This window comes from Mustela nivalis, assembly GCF_964662115.1.
Source record: "Mustela nivalis genome assembly, chromosome: 16".
Classification (NCBI taxonomy): domain Eukaryota; kingdom Metazoa; phylum Chordata; class Mammalia; order Carnivora; family Mustelidae; genus Mustela; species Mustela nivalis.
In genome coordinates, this window is record NC_139035.1 from 18,811,855 (window position 1) to 18,826,248 (window position 14,394).

Here is a 14,394-nt window from a genome sequence, read left to right on the forward strand (position 1 = left end):
GCAGACATATTGAGGCTGTGGGAAATTTTTAGGCTAGTGGGGGTTGTCTCCAGACTTCTCAGTGAGTATTGGTAGCTCTCTCCATGACTGCGATGGCCTGATGGTTCCACCTTGTAACCAAAGTTGGATCCAAACCACAGGGTTCCTGCAGAAGAACCACCCAGGAATGTTTGGGGATTTCTGTGTAGCCTGGAGAGAGCCACTAAATTCCGGATCTCTTTCAGATTGTTCAGAGTCAGAGGAGGCAGAAAATAATTGCCAATTATTCTGAGGAGTTTAAGGACTAAGTTACTTAGTAAGAGAGATCTTCTACTGGATTAAAGTATCAGACCAAGAGGAAAGCATCAAGACCTGGGTGGATGATACAAAAGGATGTTGCATAAGACTCTGAAGTCATTGTCCACTGATGAATTGCAAAAGGTAATGGGATCAGGAAATGCCCCCTAATACACCTGTCTGGCTGAGCTGCAGGGGAGGAGTCCTGTAGAATATAGTTTACGTTATAAGATGAGGCATTTTATTTCTTTTTAAAGATCCAACTCACTTTTATTTTTTTTAGATGGAGAAGTGTGTGTTTATTCAGTGAGAGGTTTAATTTGTTTCTATCTTGTAGCTGAATAATTACTCTAGAGAGCAGTATTGGCAAGGATTGTGAGGGAACTTGAGTAACCTCGGAATGAGGATAATAATAGCACCTGCTGCAGAGGCTGGTGGTGACGAGGGAGTTCCCTGCCCCCTGCGAGGCTCCCTGCGTGGAGCTGGACACGTGCTGAATGTCCAGTACAACCTCACTGCTGTATCCTGGTTGTCAAAATTATTATTAGATGTTTATGGGTTTTTATTTTTAAAGATTTGTTTATTTATTAGAGAGAGAGAGAACAGGAGGAGGGGGAGAGGTCGAGGGAGAGAAACTCAAGCAGACTCCCAGCTGAGCATGGAACCCGGTGCGGGGCTCCATGCCATGACCTTGAGATCATGACCTGAGCCTAAATCAAGAGGCAGTCACTTAACCAACTGCACCCTCCAGGCACCCCATATCAGATGTTTAAAATGTGTCCAGAGTTTCCTATCTAAAGAAAGAATTCGACCCTATATGCTATAGGGTTTTTCAGACTTTATAATTTACGTTATTCAAGGTGGAAAAGTTCCAGGTTGAAATTAAGAAGCATGTTTATGGATTCATTTCTCATGTTTCATGGACTCATTTCTTCCTTTGGGACGGCATATGGGTGAGGATCTCTGATCTCAGGGTGGCCGCCTCTCCCTTCCAGCCTGTCATGTCATGCCCGCAGCCCTGGACCCCCACCAGTGCGATCCAGGGGAGAATCTTCCCTGTGTGGGCTCCTTCACCTCTCATTCAACCCCAGATATCTGTAGATCAGGGATTAGTGTGGCCAAGGAACTGTGGGCAGCGCGTTTACTCTAAGAATCAGACATTTCACAGTTGGGTGGGTGACCACATTTCAGACTAAGGGAACACAGCAGCTAGCACCCCCCTAAGTGTACTGACGTTCCCGAAATTTTCACCCTGTCATTTCCTCTGTGTTCAGAGCATGTGTCCCCCTTCTCTCTGCTCTTCATCATCTGTCGTATCAGTAAACAAAGGCTAGATTAGAATGTTTCCGTCTTTAATAACTACACCCAAAAAAGAGGCCCATGAAGTCATGCTTTGTGTGGAGCTGTTCATTTCCTACTGCATTCCCTGCCCAGGTGTACCACCAGGCAGCCACAGGAAAAAAAGACCATCTGCCCTTAAAAATGAAAAGACATTCCTTGGGCTCTGGCCTGGCTTCTCCTGCTCCCTGGGAGCGAGCTTTGGGAATGCTATATATGTTTCTGCATAAAATGGAAGCCTGCCACTTCAGCCGGAGTGCTTGCTTCAGAGAACATTGTTTTCTGGAGTCTGGCCAACCTTCGAGAATTTACCCAGATGGCCCAGGAAACACTGAACTACTTCCATTTATGGACATTTTCCTTTAGCAATTAAGAACAAAGGGGAGTTGTTTTTTTAAGGGTTTTCCCCCCTTGAGTGCTGTATTTTACATTTAAAATTTATCTGCACATGCTGACACCATGAGAACTTTCTGGGAAGACACGGGGCAGGGAATCGAGCCCCACAGTCCCGTCTGTTGCCGGCATGTGAACAGCTAGTGCTTCAGTTTTATCATAAGTGAGTTTGAAAGTGGGTGACGTGCCAGACATTCCTTCGGAAAGTGAGCTAAGGTAATGATGGAACTCAAGGCAAAAATCAACATGTCACTTGCAGTTCTCTTTGGGAGGTTGGGGCTGGAGACATGACAGTTCCATGAGGGATTTACCGAGCGCTGTGAAAAGAAAAGTCCCCTGGGTGATGACTGAGCTGCAGATAAAACAATGGACCTGGGGACTTCCAGGGCCTCAGCCTTCCCAGCCACGCCCCCAGGAAGGGCCCCAGCACCTTCTCCAAGCTCTGCAGCTGGAGGCCCTTTGTTGGGGGGTAGGGGGGTGGGCAGAGGTGGCGGGACAAGGACAATCCAAGTGCTCACTTCCTAGAACAAAAGTCCAGCTGGGGGTTGAAATTTGTGCCCCCCAAGTAGACATTTCATTTTATCTCTTATGAAAGGTAAGAGATGCCCCAACCAGACAGGTTTCCAGCAAGAGGGGTCCCCCTGCACTCTAAGGTGGTGTTTCTGCCTGAAAGCTCTTTAGAGCTTATGAGAACCAGTGGGGTGTTAGGGCCGGACTCTGCTGAGACCTTGCCGCAATGTGTGCGGATAGTGGTGTGTTTCTAGTCCTGGGTCTGGGTTTGCACATTTGAACTGAATAGCATCTCACTTATCATATTGATTTTTTGGAGATTTTCTCTTATTGTTTTATACTAGTTTTATTGAGGTATAATTTATACACAGTCAGATTTGCCTATTTTAAGTATAGAGGTCGATTGCTTTTTTAAAAATTCGATTGCTTTTGACCATTATTGTATATCAGAATATTTCTTTCATCCCCCACAATGAGCCTCAGGCCCCATTGTGGTCAGTCTCCTGCCCCTGCCAACCACTAGTATGTTATTTCCTTGCAGTTTCACCTTTTCTAGGATTTCATATAAATGGAACTATTTAGAATTTGGTCCTTTGTTGTCTGGCTTCATTCACATAGCACAATGCCTTGAGACTCCTCCGTGTTCTGTACATGTCAGCAGTTCTTTCTTTCTTTCTTTTAAATTTTATTTATTTATTTGACAGAGGGAGAGAGATCACAAGTAGGCAGAGAGGCAGGGGGAAGCAGGCTCCCTGCTGAGCAGAGAGCCCGATGTGAGGCTTGATCCCAGGACCCTGAGATCATGACCCGAGCCGAAGGCAGTGGCTTAACCCACTGAGCCACCCAGGTGCCCCAACAGTTCTTTCTTTTTTTATTGCTGAGTAGTACCTAATGATTTTTGTCTGGATTTGGAAAAGAAAGATTTATTTGGGCCACATGGTAAAGCAAGTAGACTTTCACTAACCTCTTCAAAAAGCATGTGTTTACTGAAATTAATCAGAAGAATTCTTTAAACCTATCTTATCCTTCCATTTTCCCTAAGATATAAGATCTTCCTACCCCATATTTAAAATGAAGTTCTAAATGCAAAAATCTTAAAACATTAGGCAGGAAGAGCTGAAGGTGAAGGAAATTTCAAGATATGTAGCAAAAATATAAATTAATTAACAACTTGCAAGTAAATGTTGGCAATCGGGACAGGAAACGGGATTAGACCAAGAGTTTCATGGAAGTTTGAAATTATTATTGAATTGTCACGTAGTAGAAGGACTGAAGCAAAACCCCTCATCTTTCTCACATGGTATTTGTTAGTAATTATAATAAGGGAAAACCCATGGTGCTTAGTGACAACAATAGCAAGAACAACTATTATTATTATTAAAGCTAACTCGTATAGTGCGTATTATAGATTTGGTACTTCCCCTGAGTACTAGCTAGATTATTGATGCATTTAATTTTCCTAGCATCCCTACAGGGTAACTGTTCTATCCTTACTCCCATTTTATAGATGAAGAAACTGAGGCTTAGAGAAAACTAAATAAACTGCCTTGATGAAAGGGCAAGCCAGGATCTGGCTCTGGGAATTCAAGAACCTTCAAGAAGCTTGACTTTTGACTGGTAAAGCACTACAGAAAAATCCTCAAATCGGCAAAGGGGGTTGGTATTGTCCTTGAGCAAGGTAGAAGAGTAAGCCAGAGCTGGTTTCTCCAGCCTGAGCCAGACAGGTTGTTGAGAGGTGTAAAGAGACCCAGAGTAAGGTAATGAGAAGGGGAAGGAAAGGAGAAACACTGATGTGTATCATTCCTATAAGAGGCTGCTGGTTGGCCTGGTGCCCCGGTCCCTGCTGCCTATTTTCTACCCCAGGTCCAGGTGACCTCTGGGGGGCCTTTCAGAGCTCACGTGGAAGGAATATCCAAAATGCTTGTTCAGAGTCATTGTGACTTGGCTCTATCGATGTGGACCAAGAGTCCACAATTTGGTTGCGTTGTGAATGTTGATGAAAAACCACAGGCTGCATAATCGAATTCATTTAGTATTGTGAATTTGTCTTTTTATGGGGCTTTTTCATCTGGCCTGTAATGTCTGGAACGATATTCCCGAGTTTTGAATCCTGGTTGCCGCTTACTAAGCAGTGCAGCTTTGAGCACGTTATTTGACCATTCCGTGCCTCTCTTTTCTCATCTTTGGAACGGGAAATTAATAGTATACCTATCCCGTAGCATTGTTTCAAAGATAAACATTTTATTATGTCGAAAGGATTTACAATAGCAGTTACAAATAGTAGGTCTGTATATGTGATCGCTTTTATTCCTATCACCATCCAAAAATGATGGCAGGTGAAAAATATGTATTTGTGTATCTGTATGATAAGCTATAATAAGCTGCACTAAAATGAAGTTTACATTCAAGACTTTATTTTGCAGGGATCTGTTCCTTGTTCTTGCAGAATTCTGCAGGACTGCACACCACTGATGGGTAGATGTGCAAGGCTCAGGGACCCAGAGACATGACTTCAGCCTTTACAATTACAATTACAATTATAATTACAGCCTCCACAACTCTACTAGTTACTAGATGGGAAAACTATAAATACCTGGTCTCCAGGAACTGAAACTGTAGCAGTAATTGAGTTTCGAGAGAGAAGAATTTTTATGTTATTTGTTTAAATCCTAAACAGAGTAGAAGAGAAGAGTGGAACCTTGGGATGAGAAAAATTGGAGTTTCCTTTCTAGTCCTCGTTTTTGTTGTTGCTGGAGATTTTAGAGTAGATGGTGCCAGTTTGCAGTACACTCCCCCCACCCAACCACCCTGCAGTCCTTTGGTGCTGTATTCAGATCCTGATTATTCCTGAACACCTAGTTCATGGTCCACGTTTTGTACAAAAGCCTCCCTAGCTAACCCAGCCAGCCTATACGGTTCTCAATTACATGCATAAACTGAAATCCTTACACCTTTTGATACATAATCATATACTATATTGTCTTGTTTCTTGCCTTTTATTATCATCTATGGAACTTCTAGAGAACATTCATTCCTTCAGTCAGTGAACAGCAATTTTTAAAAAATATTTTATTTATTTATTTGACAGACAGAGATCACAAGAAGGCAGAGAGGCAGGCAGAGAGAGGGGGGAAGCAGGCTCCCTGCTGAGCAGAGAGCCCGATGCGGGGCTCCATCCCAGGACCCTGGGACCATGACCTGAGCCAAAGGCAGAGGCTTAACCTACTGAGCCACCCAGGCACCCCAGTGAACAGCAATTTATTGGGAGTCTTTGCAGACCTTGACGATGAAAAGTAGGAGGTGTTTTGGACAGATTGAGCATATGTACTGAGTACGTATAAGCCTCTGGTGATTTTTATTTAGTTAGTTAATTCATTTTTTAAAAGATTTTATTCATTTACTTATTTTAGAGAAAGAGAGAGACAGCATAAGCAGGGGAAAGAGCAGAGACAGAGGGAGTTTCTGACCTGAGCTGAAATCAAGAGTTGGTACCTTAACCCACTGAGTCCCCCTCTGATAATTCTTAAGTCTCCAGTAGGAACCAAAGCCTTCTGACAGAGGCCTCGCATTTGGCCCCCAGCCTCCTTAGGGATGAAGACGATGTAGGATACAGCAAGTTTTGGTTTCCTGGAGATCACTCCCTTCACTTAGCACAATGGACTTGGATGACACTCAAGGTGAGCCGTGTCAAACATTTTCTGCGGGCTCACGGAGGGCTGTCTGAGAAGAACGCTCGGAAATGTAGAAGGAACATGAAATCTGGGTCCTCCTTTTTACTCTACTCAACAGAACATTGCCTGAGCACTGACCTGGCGCCCCCGACCGCACCTGGCCTTGGTAGGGAGGCCAACCCATGAGCAGGGGACTTCGTGCTTTGCAGGCCCAGGTGATCAGGAAGTTAGGGGATCCCTGGAGGAGCCCCCTGCCTCGTGCAGCCTGGTGCAGCCTAGTGATGGGGAAGGAAGGAAAGACGTGTTAGCAGAGCAGGTGGGGTGGGGGAGGGCGCTGTACTTCCCAGGGTGGCGAAGGGCAGGCCAGAGGGTGGCGAGCTCCCTGTTAGGACTCCCCCACCGGCCTGTTCTCGCAGCCTTTCCGGCCAGAGCTGATCGGGGCCGCCGACTGATTTCCGAGTTTGCGCACCTGCGGCTGGGGCTCCCAGTTGAGAAAGGGGCCGGCGGCCGCCTCCCCACCTCTGCGGATCGGGCCGCGGACCACCCCGGGAGAGAAGGAGGGCTGTGGGGGAAGCGGCACATTCCTCCGGGCGGGATCCCCGGGCTCAGCCTCCGCACCACACCCTTGGCCCGGGCCAGGTGTGCCACCTTCGGGCGGCGCGAGGGGGGAGCCCGGCGGCTGCGGCGAGCGCCTGTGCGCCCGGTGTGCGCGGTGTGTGTGTGTGTGTCTGCCTGCGGAGGGCTGGGTCCTCCTTATTCACAGGTGAGTCACACCCTGAAACACAGGCTCTCTTCCTGTCAGGACTGAGTCAGGTAGAAGAGTCGATAAAACCACCTGATCCGGGGAAGGGAAGGCAGAGCGGAGCGCGGAGTGCGGACTCCCGGCGGCGCGTGGACTCCGCGGCGGACGGACGGCGCGGCCCGGCCATGCCCGCGCTCTGGCTGAGCGGCTGCCTCTGCCTGGTGCTCCTCCTGCCTGCAGCCTGGGCCACCTCCCGGAGGGAAGGTGAGTCGGCGTCCCCCTCCCTGGGAGGACCTTGCAGCCCGGGGGCGGGTGACTGGCCTCGCTCTGCAGACTCTGATGGCCGAGCGCACCTCTGAGGATTCCCTCTGTGTTCCAGAACTTCTTGGGAGCTCCCTCCTCCTTCCACATCTGGGGCTTCTCGCCAGATCGGGTTTAACATAAGACTAAGATTATATACGGCTGTCTGAGTTTCAGATGGGAGGCCGGTAGGCTGTGCCAAGCCAGGATTTTCCTTCCTTTTAAAAATGCACCTTCTTGGTTGCGTTTTGGGTCAGTGGGCCCCTTTTTGATCAGGAATATCAGTAATAGGTTGGCATATAAGTTATTTTCCTATGGTGTGTTTTCGTGGATGGGATTTGGGTGGGAACGTTTTCTGTGACAATGAACACCACGAAGATGGAAGAGGAGCCTCTTTAATAATCCTTCTGGAACTCCTGGTTCGTCTTTGGGAGGGAAACTGAGTCTTAGAAGTCTTGGCCATGCTTTACTTCTGCATAATGTTACTTCTGAGGGTATGCTCACACAGTATTCATTCAACAGGCATTTATTGGGCACCTGTGTCATAGATCATTTGATCTTAGCTCTGCTGTCATGTCGTGAGAAGTTCAAATCACTCATGTAAACAAAACTTGCTGAGAACCTAGCAACCGTTTGCTATAGGCATGTGTCACCTATGACAACACCTAACGGGTGTTTTCCTTGTCACTTAGTTTTACCGATAATATCTGCTTGTCTCATTACCCTGAATTTTCATATTTATATTGATTGCTTCCTGCACCTGATGGCATTTCAGTACTCATTGCAATAGGTCTAAGAGTCATTTTCACACAAGTGAGAGTGTGAACATGAGAAGTGTTCACGCAGGCACAGAATTATCTTGGACTTTGCCTACATGGCTGGCCTGAAATCTGTTTGAATGGCATGGATAGTTCAGCATGTGTTTGAATGCACTGATACAGTCCTCCCCCCGCCTCCCGGAATTAACCTCCAGCCCATCATCCCTGACTACCCTGTTAAAAGTCATTTATGAAAATGGTCACGTGGTTAGATTTCCTTAGAGTTAACCAAGCAAGAACCATCAGTAAGGAGAGTCTGCTCCTAAAAGTAAGGGGAGTCTCCAAATATTAGAATTCAAAGAGACTACTTATGGATCAACTACCATATCCCTTGGCTTAAAATACGAGAACGCAGAAATGGATCTGCACAAAGCCACACACCAGCTATTGGCAGAGGTCCATCTTGCACTTGATCCAGGGATTGTGAGGCTGGAGCTTCTGGGACCACATTGTAAAAGCAATAAGGGAGTTTGTACATATATTTTACATAATGGGTAATTATTGAAGCAATTTTCCCATTGGCTATAGTTGAGTATAGGTATGTTGCATTAGCATTAGATAACGGAAATAAATAGGTAGGATTGGATCAATTGTTTAATGAATCCAGACTCAGGAGGGCAGAGCTTGGACTCGCACTTCTCCATGATAGACAAGCTCTGAGTATTCCATCGAGACCAGTAAGTCAGAAGCTGTGTTCAGTCTCATTTCTAGACTTTGCCTTTCCTTGGAGATGGACTGCTTGAGATATTGGGCTCCTTCCTCAAAGGGCTTCATAGAGCACCCACGCTCTTCTGTTCACGGGATGCTGGGAGGCAGCGTAAGCTGGACTGAAGTTTGGGACTTGCTGCTTCCCAAAGTGACGGCCACTGGCACCTTGGGGGCTGCACCGATGAGAGCCTAAAGCAATGACATTGCTTCCCACTTGTTCTCTCGAAGGTGAAATTCTGGTGGTAGATATCATCAGCGAGACTTGCCGGGCAGGTCTCAGCTAAAGCACAGGCTTTAGAGTCAGCCTGACCTGGCTTCAAATTTTGGCTGACCCACTTACTCATTTCTTCTTAGTAACCATTCAGGCTCCTCAGCTTCTTGGAATCATCTTCTTTGCCTGTTACCTGGGAGCCGTTGTACTGCGCAGCCTTGCGGAGTTGTTGAAAGGATGAGGAATTATTGTAAAGTGCCTTAAAAATGTCTGGAACCACATTTCTTTAAAAAGTCTGAAGCCAACAGTGCAGGTAGAAATAGTGAACGTGGATCAGCAGAGAGCACTAAGCAAGATAAGGACTTCCCTTCAGGAGCTCCCCACTGGTGTGATAGACTGTGGCACGTAGCTCCATTGGTCTGGATCACAGTTCATATAGATCCCATGACTGGAGAAGGGGCAAGAAGTAGATAGGAATGAGACTAGAAATAGAGCCAAGAACCTGGTTGAGGAGCCTTATGTGCCCGGTGATGCAGTGAGGGTAGTGCCCCAGAGGTCAAGAAGAGTTGTGGATGGTTTATAGCCAGGGGTGGGCATGGTCAGATGGTCAGATTTCTTAGAAATGTCACTCACTGAAGGCCTTAGAGGATGGAGTTGAGCTAGGAGAGGGCTGCAGGTGGCCATTGCAATAATCCAATGAGAGGTGATGAAGGCTTTCATTGTGGTGGTGGAAACAGCAAAGTGGAAACATGACAGAACATTTAGAAGGTAACATTGAAAGAATCTGGTGATCTGATGAGCATAGGTTAAGGATACAAGTGAGGGGAAATCATGAGGAATAAAGAAGAGTCCAGGGTGTGTGTGAGGCTTCAGACGAGTATGGCTGGTTACACAGTGAATGCCATGAAAAGAAATGAGAACTGTAAAGGGAAGACCAGTTTTGGGAGCAAGGTTGGGTCGTAGATGAAGAGGAAGGAGTGAGTTCCTGTGGGCATCTGTTGAATCAGAGACACAACTGGAGATGCCCTCACAGTCTTGGAGAAGTGCTGGAGCCATGATTTGGAGTTTAGAACAGTTTGAAATATAAAATAAGGAGCCCAAGAGTGGAAAGCAAAGCCCTGACAACAGATGAGATTACTGGGACATCGAGCTAAGAGAAACCTCAACACTTACCAAGGAGATGAACGACAGTGAAGGAAAACAGGGAGGAATGAGCCTGGAGGTTAGAGGAGAACAGTATCCAAGAGGAGTGTCTGGCTGGCCCAAGGAAGAGCTGCAACAATGTAGGTATAACAAATGGTATTTAGATATAGAAATGTGAATACACAATGAATGAGGACTAAAATGATACTGATGGGTTCAGCCATCAGGTGAGTTTTGACTCCATCATTCTAGAATGATGAGCTCAGTCTCCAGGATGATTACAGAACACAAATCTGGATTTCTCCCATGGCCTGACATGGGAAGAGAGATGCTGTAGACAGTGGAAGGGACCCCTGGAAAGGTTTAGACTCTCATGGATTCTGTTACTTAAACTGGGGAAATGGTACAGCATCATGCAAACACGTGCAGGCCTGGGTTCAAAGCCCAGCTCTGTCATTTCCCATTTGTGGAGTTTTGCAAGCTCCTTCCTCTGCTACGCGAGTTCCTGATCTCTAAGATGAGGAAAATAAATATTTTGCACAGTGCCTAGGAAGCACTCGCTATGGGTTCAATATTATTGATATAACTAATTGTCTTGCCTTCTGAGTTTTAAGGGGTAAAATTTTTTCATTAGCCCAAGAAAGGTGATGAGGAGCCCTTCTTCTCAGGCTGAAATGAATCCCAGGTTTTACCCAGTGAAACAAATAGAATTCCTGACAAGGACCCCAAGCAGATTGGAATTCCAAAATTAGATTTTATAGCATTTCTGTCCTTGCCTTTTGTCAACTGCCAGATCACGTCACATATAGATTCATCAAGTCAGTTGCTCTCAAGATCATACCCAGATACGAAAGGATCCCCACAGAAGCTGGTCTCTCATTTCTCACTAGGGGAATCTCCCCTATGACCCACCAAAAGGAGGGTTGGTCAACCAAATTATGAAAACATTTAGCTGTGCAGATGCAGTGGTCACATGTCCTTTTATGCTTAATTTGGCATATTAATTCACAAACTCATTTAAAGTCACATAGTTTAGGGTGCCTGGGTGGCTCAGTGGGTTAAGCCGCTGCCTTCAGCTCAGGTCATGATCTCAGGGTCCTGGGATCGAGTCCCGCATTGGGTTCTCTGCTCAGCAGGGAGCCTGCTTCCTTCTCTCTCTCTCTCTGGCTGCCTCTCTGTCTACTTGTGATTTCTCTCTGTCAAATTAATAAATAAAAAAATCTTAAAAAAAAAAGATTTAAAGTCACATAGTTTATAAAATAATAACTTACAAGCATTAATTTGTAAATCCATGAACTTGTAAATTTCACGAACTAACTACATTCAGATTCCACCTGTAGCATCGAATGCAATTTGAATACAATTTCTTCTTTACTTCGGACCCGATGGCTTGAGATACAGCTCGATTTGAATCTGCTTTTGATGCTGTCTCTGGAAAGTATACCATTTTCAAAATGTCCAAAAGATTTAACATTATCCTTCGATGCACATTGTAATCTTCACAGCCTAATCATCGTGAAAGACTTACTTGTGACAACTTTAGGTACTCACCATTGTGAGATAATGAATAAGTCTGAGAATTGTGGTCAACAGCCTGACCCCTTTCTTACTGATAAGTATCCACAACATTGATTGATTTCGTGTCAAATTAGTGTGTCTTCCCCAAATAATATTTTAACAATAAAAGCAACTCAGAAAGTTCCCCATAGTCGGAGAGATTTCAAAAAGACTTAAATGTGACCTCCTCCCACCCCTGCCCCAGAAAAATAAAAACCTCCACCTTGGGGCACCTGGGTGGCTCAGTGGGTTGAAGCCTCTGCCTTCGGCTTGGGTCATGATCTCAGGGTCCTGGGATCAAGCCCTGCATTGGGCTCTCTGCTCAGCGGGGAGCCTGCTTCCTTCTCTCTCTCTGCCTGCCTCTCTGCCTCCTTGTGGTCTCTGTCTGTCAAATAAATAAATAAAATCTTTATTTTAAAAAAAACCCTTCACCTTATTATATTCAAGTATGTGTAATAAATCAGGAGTACAGAGCTAGGTTGGAGTATATGCCGGAAATTCCTATGAAGGCTTAAATTCTGGTGTCCTGAGCTGGGGGCAGCCATTAGCTTAGCTCCACTGGTCCAAGGTGTTGAGGAAGAATGTTGGTTTGTGATCCATGTTGATGGGAAAGTCAGGAGCATGAAATTAAGTTGTTGAGGCAATCTTGGGAATATTTTTCCCGCATAAGTTCTTAGTGGTTCAACTCTATAGACTTCTTTATTTTCCTAAAGAAATTTCCAACGGCAAGTCTTGAATCATCTGTTACAGACTCGTGTAGAAATAGGAGTGCCATAGGTTGTGGAAGACTCTAATTTAGTCACAAATTAGGCCTAGCAGATTACTGCATCATGACTGGGCTGTGTTCTAGTAGGATAACCCCCAGGTATGTGATGTAATATTTGAATCATATCCAAAGCCCAAAGCTATAAGTCTTCTCTGTTTCCGTGGGTGACTGTATGTCTGTTTATCTGCCTGCGCAACAAACATGCGCTTCCTTACGTCCCAATTCTGAACGAAGAAGAGCATGGTGCTCCCTCCAGCACTGATCAATGGAGGGGCTCAAGTCTTTCCCTTCTGCTGTGTCAGAGGAGAGCTGCAGATCACCTGGCTAAAGGCATACGCATCCTGGCCTCCTTCGGCTGGTTGACCACTTCTAGAATTCCAGCTGCTGCTTTTCCAGATTTTATTTTATTTTTTTTAAGATTTTTTATTTATTTATTTGACAGAGATCACAAGTAGGCAGAGAGGCAGGCAGAGAGAGAGGAGGAAGCAGGCTCCCACTGAGCAGAGAGCCCTATGTGGGGCTCAATCCCAGGACCTTGGGATCATGACCTGAGCCGAAGGCTGAGGCTTTAACCCACTGAGCCACCCAGGTGCCCTCCAGATTTTATTTGTGTTCATTGTTGTCAATATTCACCTTCTAGAAAAAATTAAATTGCAGCCCAGTCACTTCCCACACCAACTTAAACATTGGAAAAGTTACTTGTCTTTAGCTGCGTGTAAGTGGGACATTTCTTACACACTTCCCCACTTTTTTCCTCTCTCTACAGCATCATGGTCCTCAATAAGAGTGGTCCTTTGAGGTTCTCGACTCAAGCCTCTCATTTTGTAGGCACCTGGGCTCCCGGTAGAGGAACGGTGCAGATTCTCAGTGAGTTATCGCAGAGCTGGGCTCTAGCGTGTGTCGTCCTCCTTTGCAGACGGGCCAGCTGAGGCACAGAACAGTGATTGCCTTGGCCGGATCCACGCACTTAGTAATAGGACCAGATTTCAGATGGTAGTTTAATGTTCTTTAACAAGACAACTTCTTAGCTTATTTCTAATTCTTTCTTTTTTTAAAAGATTTTATTTATCTATTTGACAGAGACGAGTAGGCAGAGGCAGGCAGAGAAAGGGGGAAGCGGGGTCTCTACTGAGCAGAGAGCCCGACGCAGGGCTCAATCCCAGGACCCGGAGATCATGACCTGGGCCGAAGGCAGAGGCTTAACCCACTGAGCCACCCAGGCACCCTTTTATTTCTAATTCTTATTAAAGCTTTTCATTTAAGTTAATTTCTGGACTTGATGGGATTTTTTTTTAACATTTTATTTATTTATTTGACAGAGATCACAAGTAGGCAGAGGCAGGCAGAGAGAGAGAGGGGAGAAAGTAGGCTCCCCGCCGAGCAGACAGCCCAATGCAGGGCTCGATCCCAGGACCTTGAAATCATGACGTGATCCCAGGACCTTGAAATCATGACCTGAGCCAAAGGCAGAGGCTTTAACCCACTGAGCCACCCAGGTGCCCCTGGGCTTGAAGGAATCTTGATCTAAGATGAGAACATCCTTGTGTCTCTGGTAGGGACTTCCGTGTCCCGTCTATTTAGGAGTTTCTGTTTGTATATGTGACTCACGATAGTGGCCTTTCTTTCAAAAATGTCGGGGGATCACAGGTTACAGCCAAACATAGTTCAGGTTTGTGGGAGCATTGACAAGAGAACAGATTTTGAATGACTAAGTTTTCTCTCAGATTTTCATGCAGCTTGGAATTGACCAGGGGGCTCAGTTAAAAAAATAAAATAAAATAAAAGGACAGTTGAGGGAGAGTGATACTTTGTTCTACTAGTCATTGTTCTCCAATAACTGTCAACATTTTGACTCCATACATGAATATTTACATATGCAAATAGGCTATTTTACTCTGCCTGTTGGAGACCATTGGTCTCTCCATGAGGTTTAGGGTCTTTCAAGATCCAAACAGTTCCAT

General features: G+C 45.6%; 1 protein-coding gene across 2 annotated transcripts in view; it reads left to right on the forward strand.

Moving 5' to 3' along the window:
- The first annotated feature begins 211 nt into the window (after nt 1-211).
- Nucleotides 212-14,394, forward strand: part of LAMC2 (laminin subunit gamma 2) — a 63,927-nt gene continuing 49,744 nt past the window's right edge. The window contains exons 1-4 of one of the 2 annotated variants that reach the window (XM_082702880.1): nt 212-420; nt 6,046-6,194; nt 6,307-6,354; nt 6,991-7,194. In XM_082702880.1, the coding sequence (XP_082559006.1) occupies nt 6,173-6,194; nt 6,307-6,354; nt 6,991-7,194 (274 nt within the window). In that variant the 5' untranslated portion in view covers nt 212-420; nt 6,046-6,172. Of the gene's footprint in view, nt 421-6,045; nt 6,195-6,306; nt 6,355-6,562; nt 6,828-6,990; nt 7,195-14,394 lie in introns of those variants that run through there. The other variant, XM_082702881.1, reaches the window with a different exon arrangement.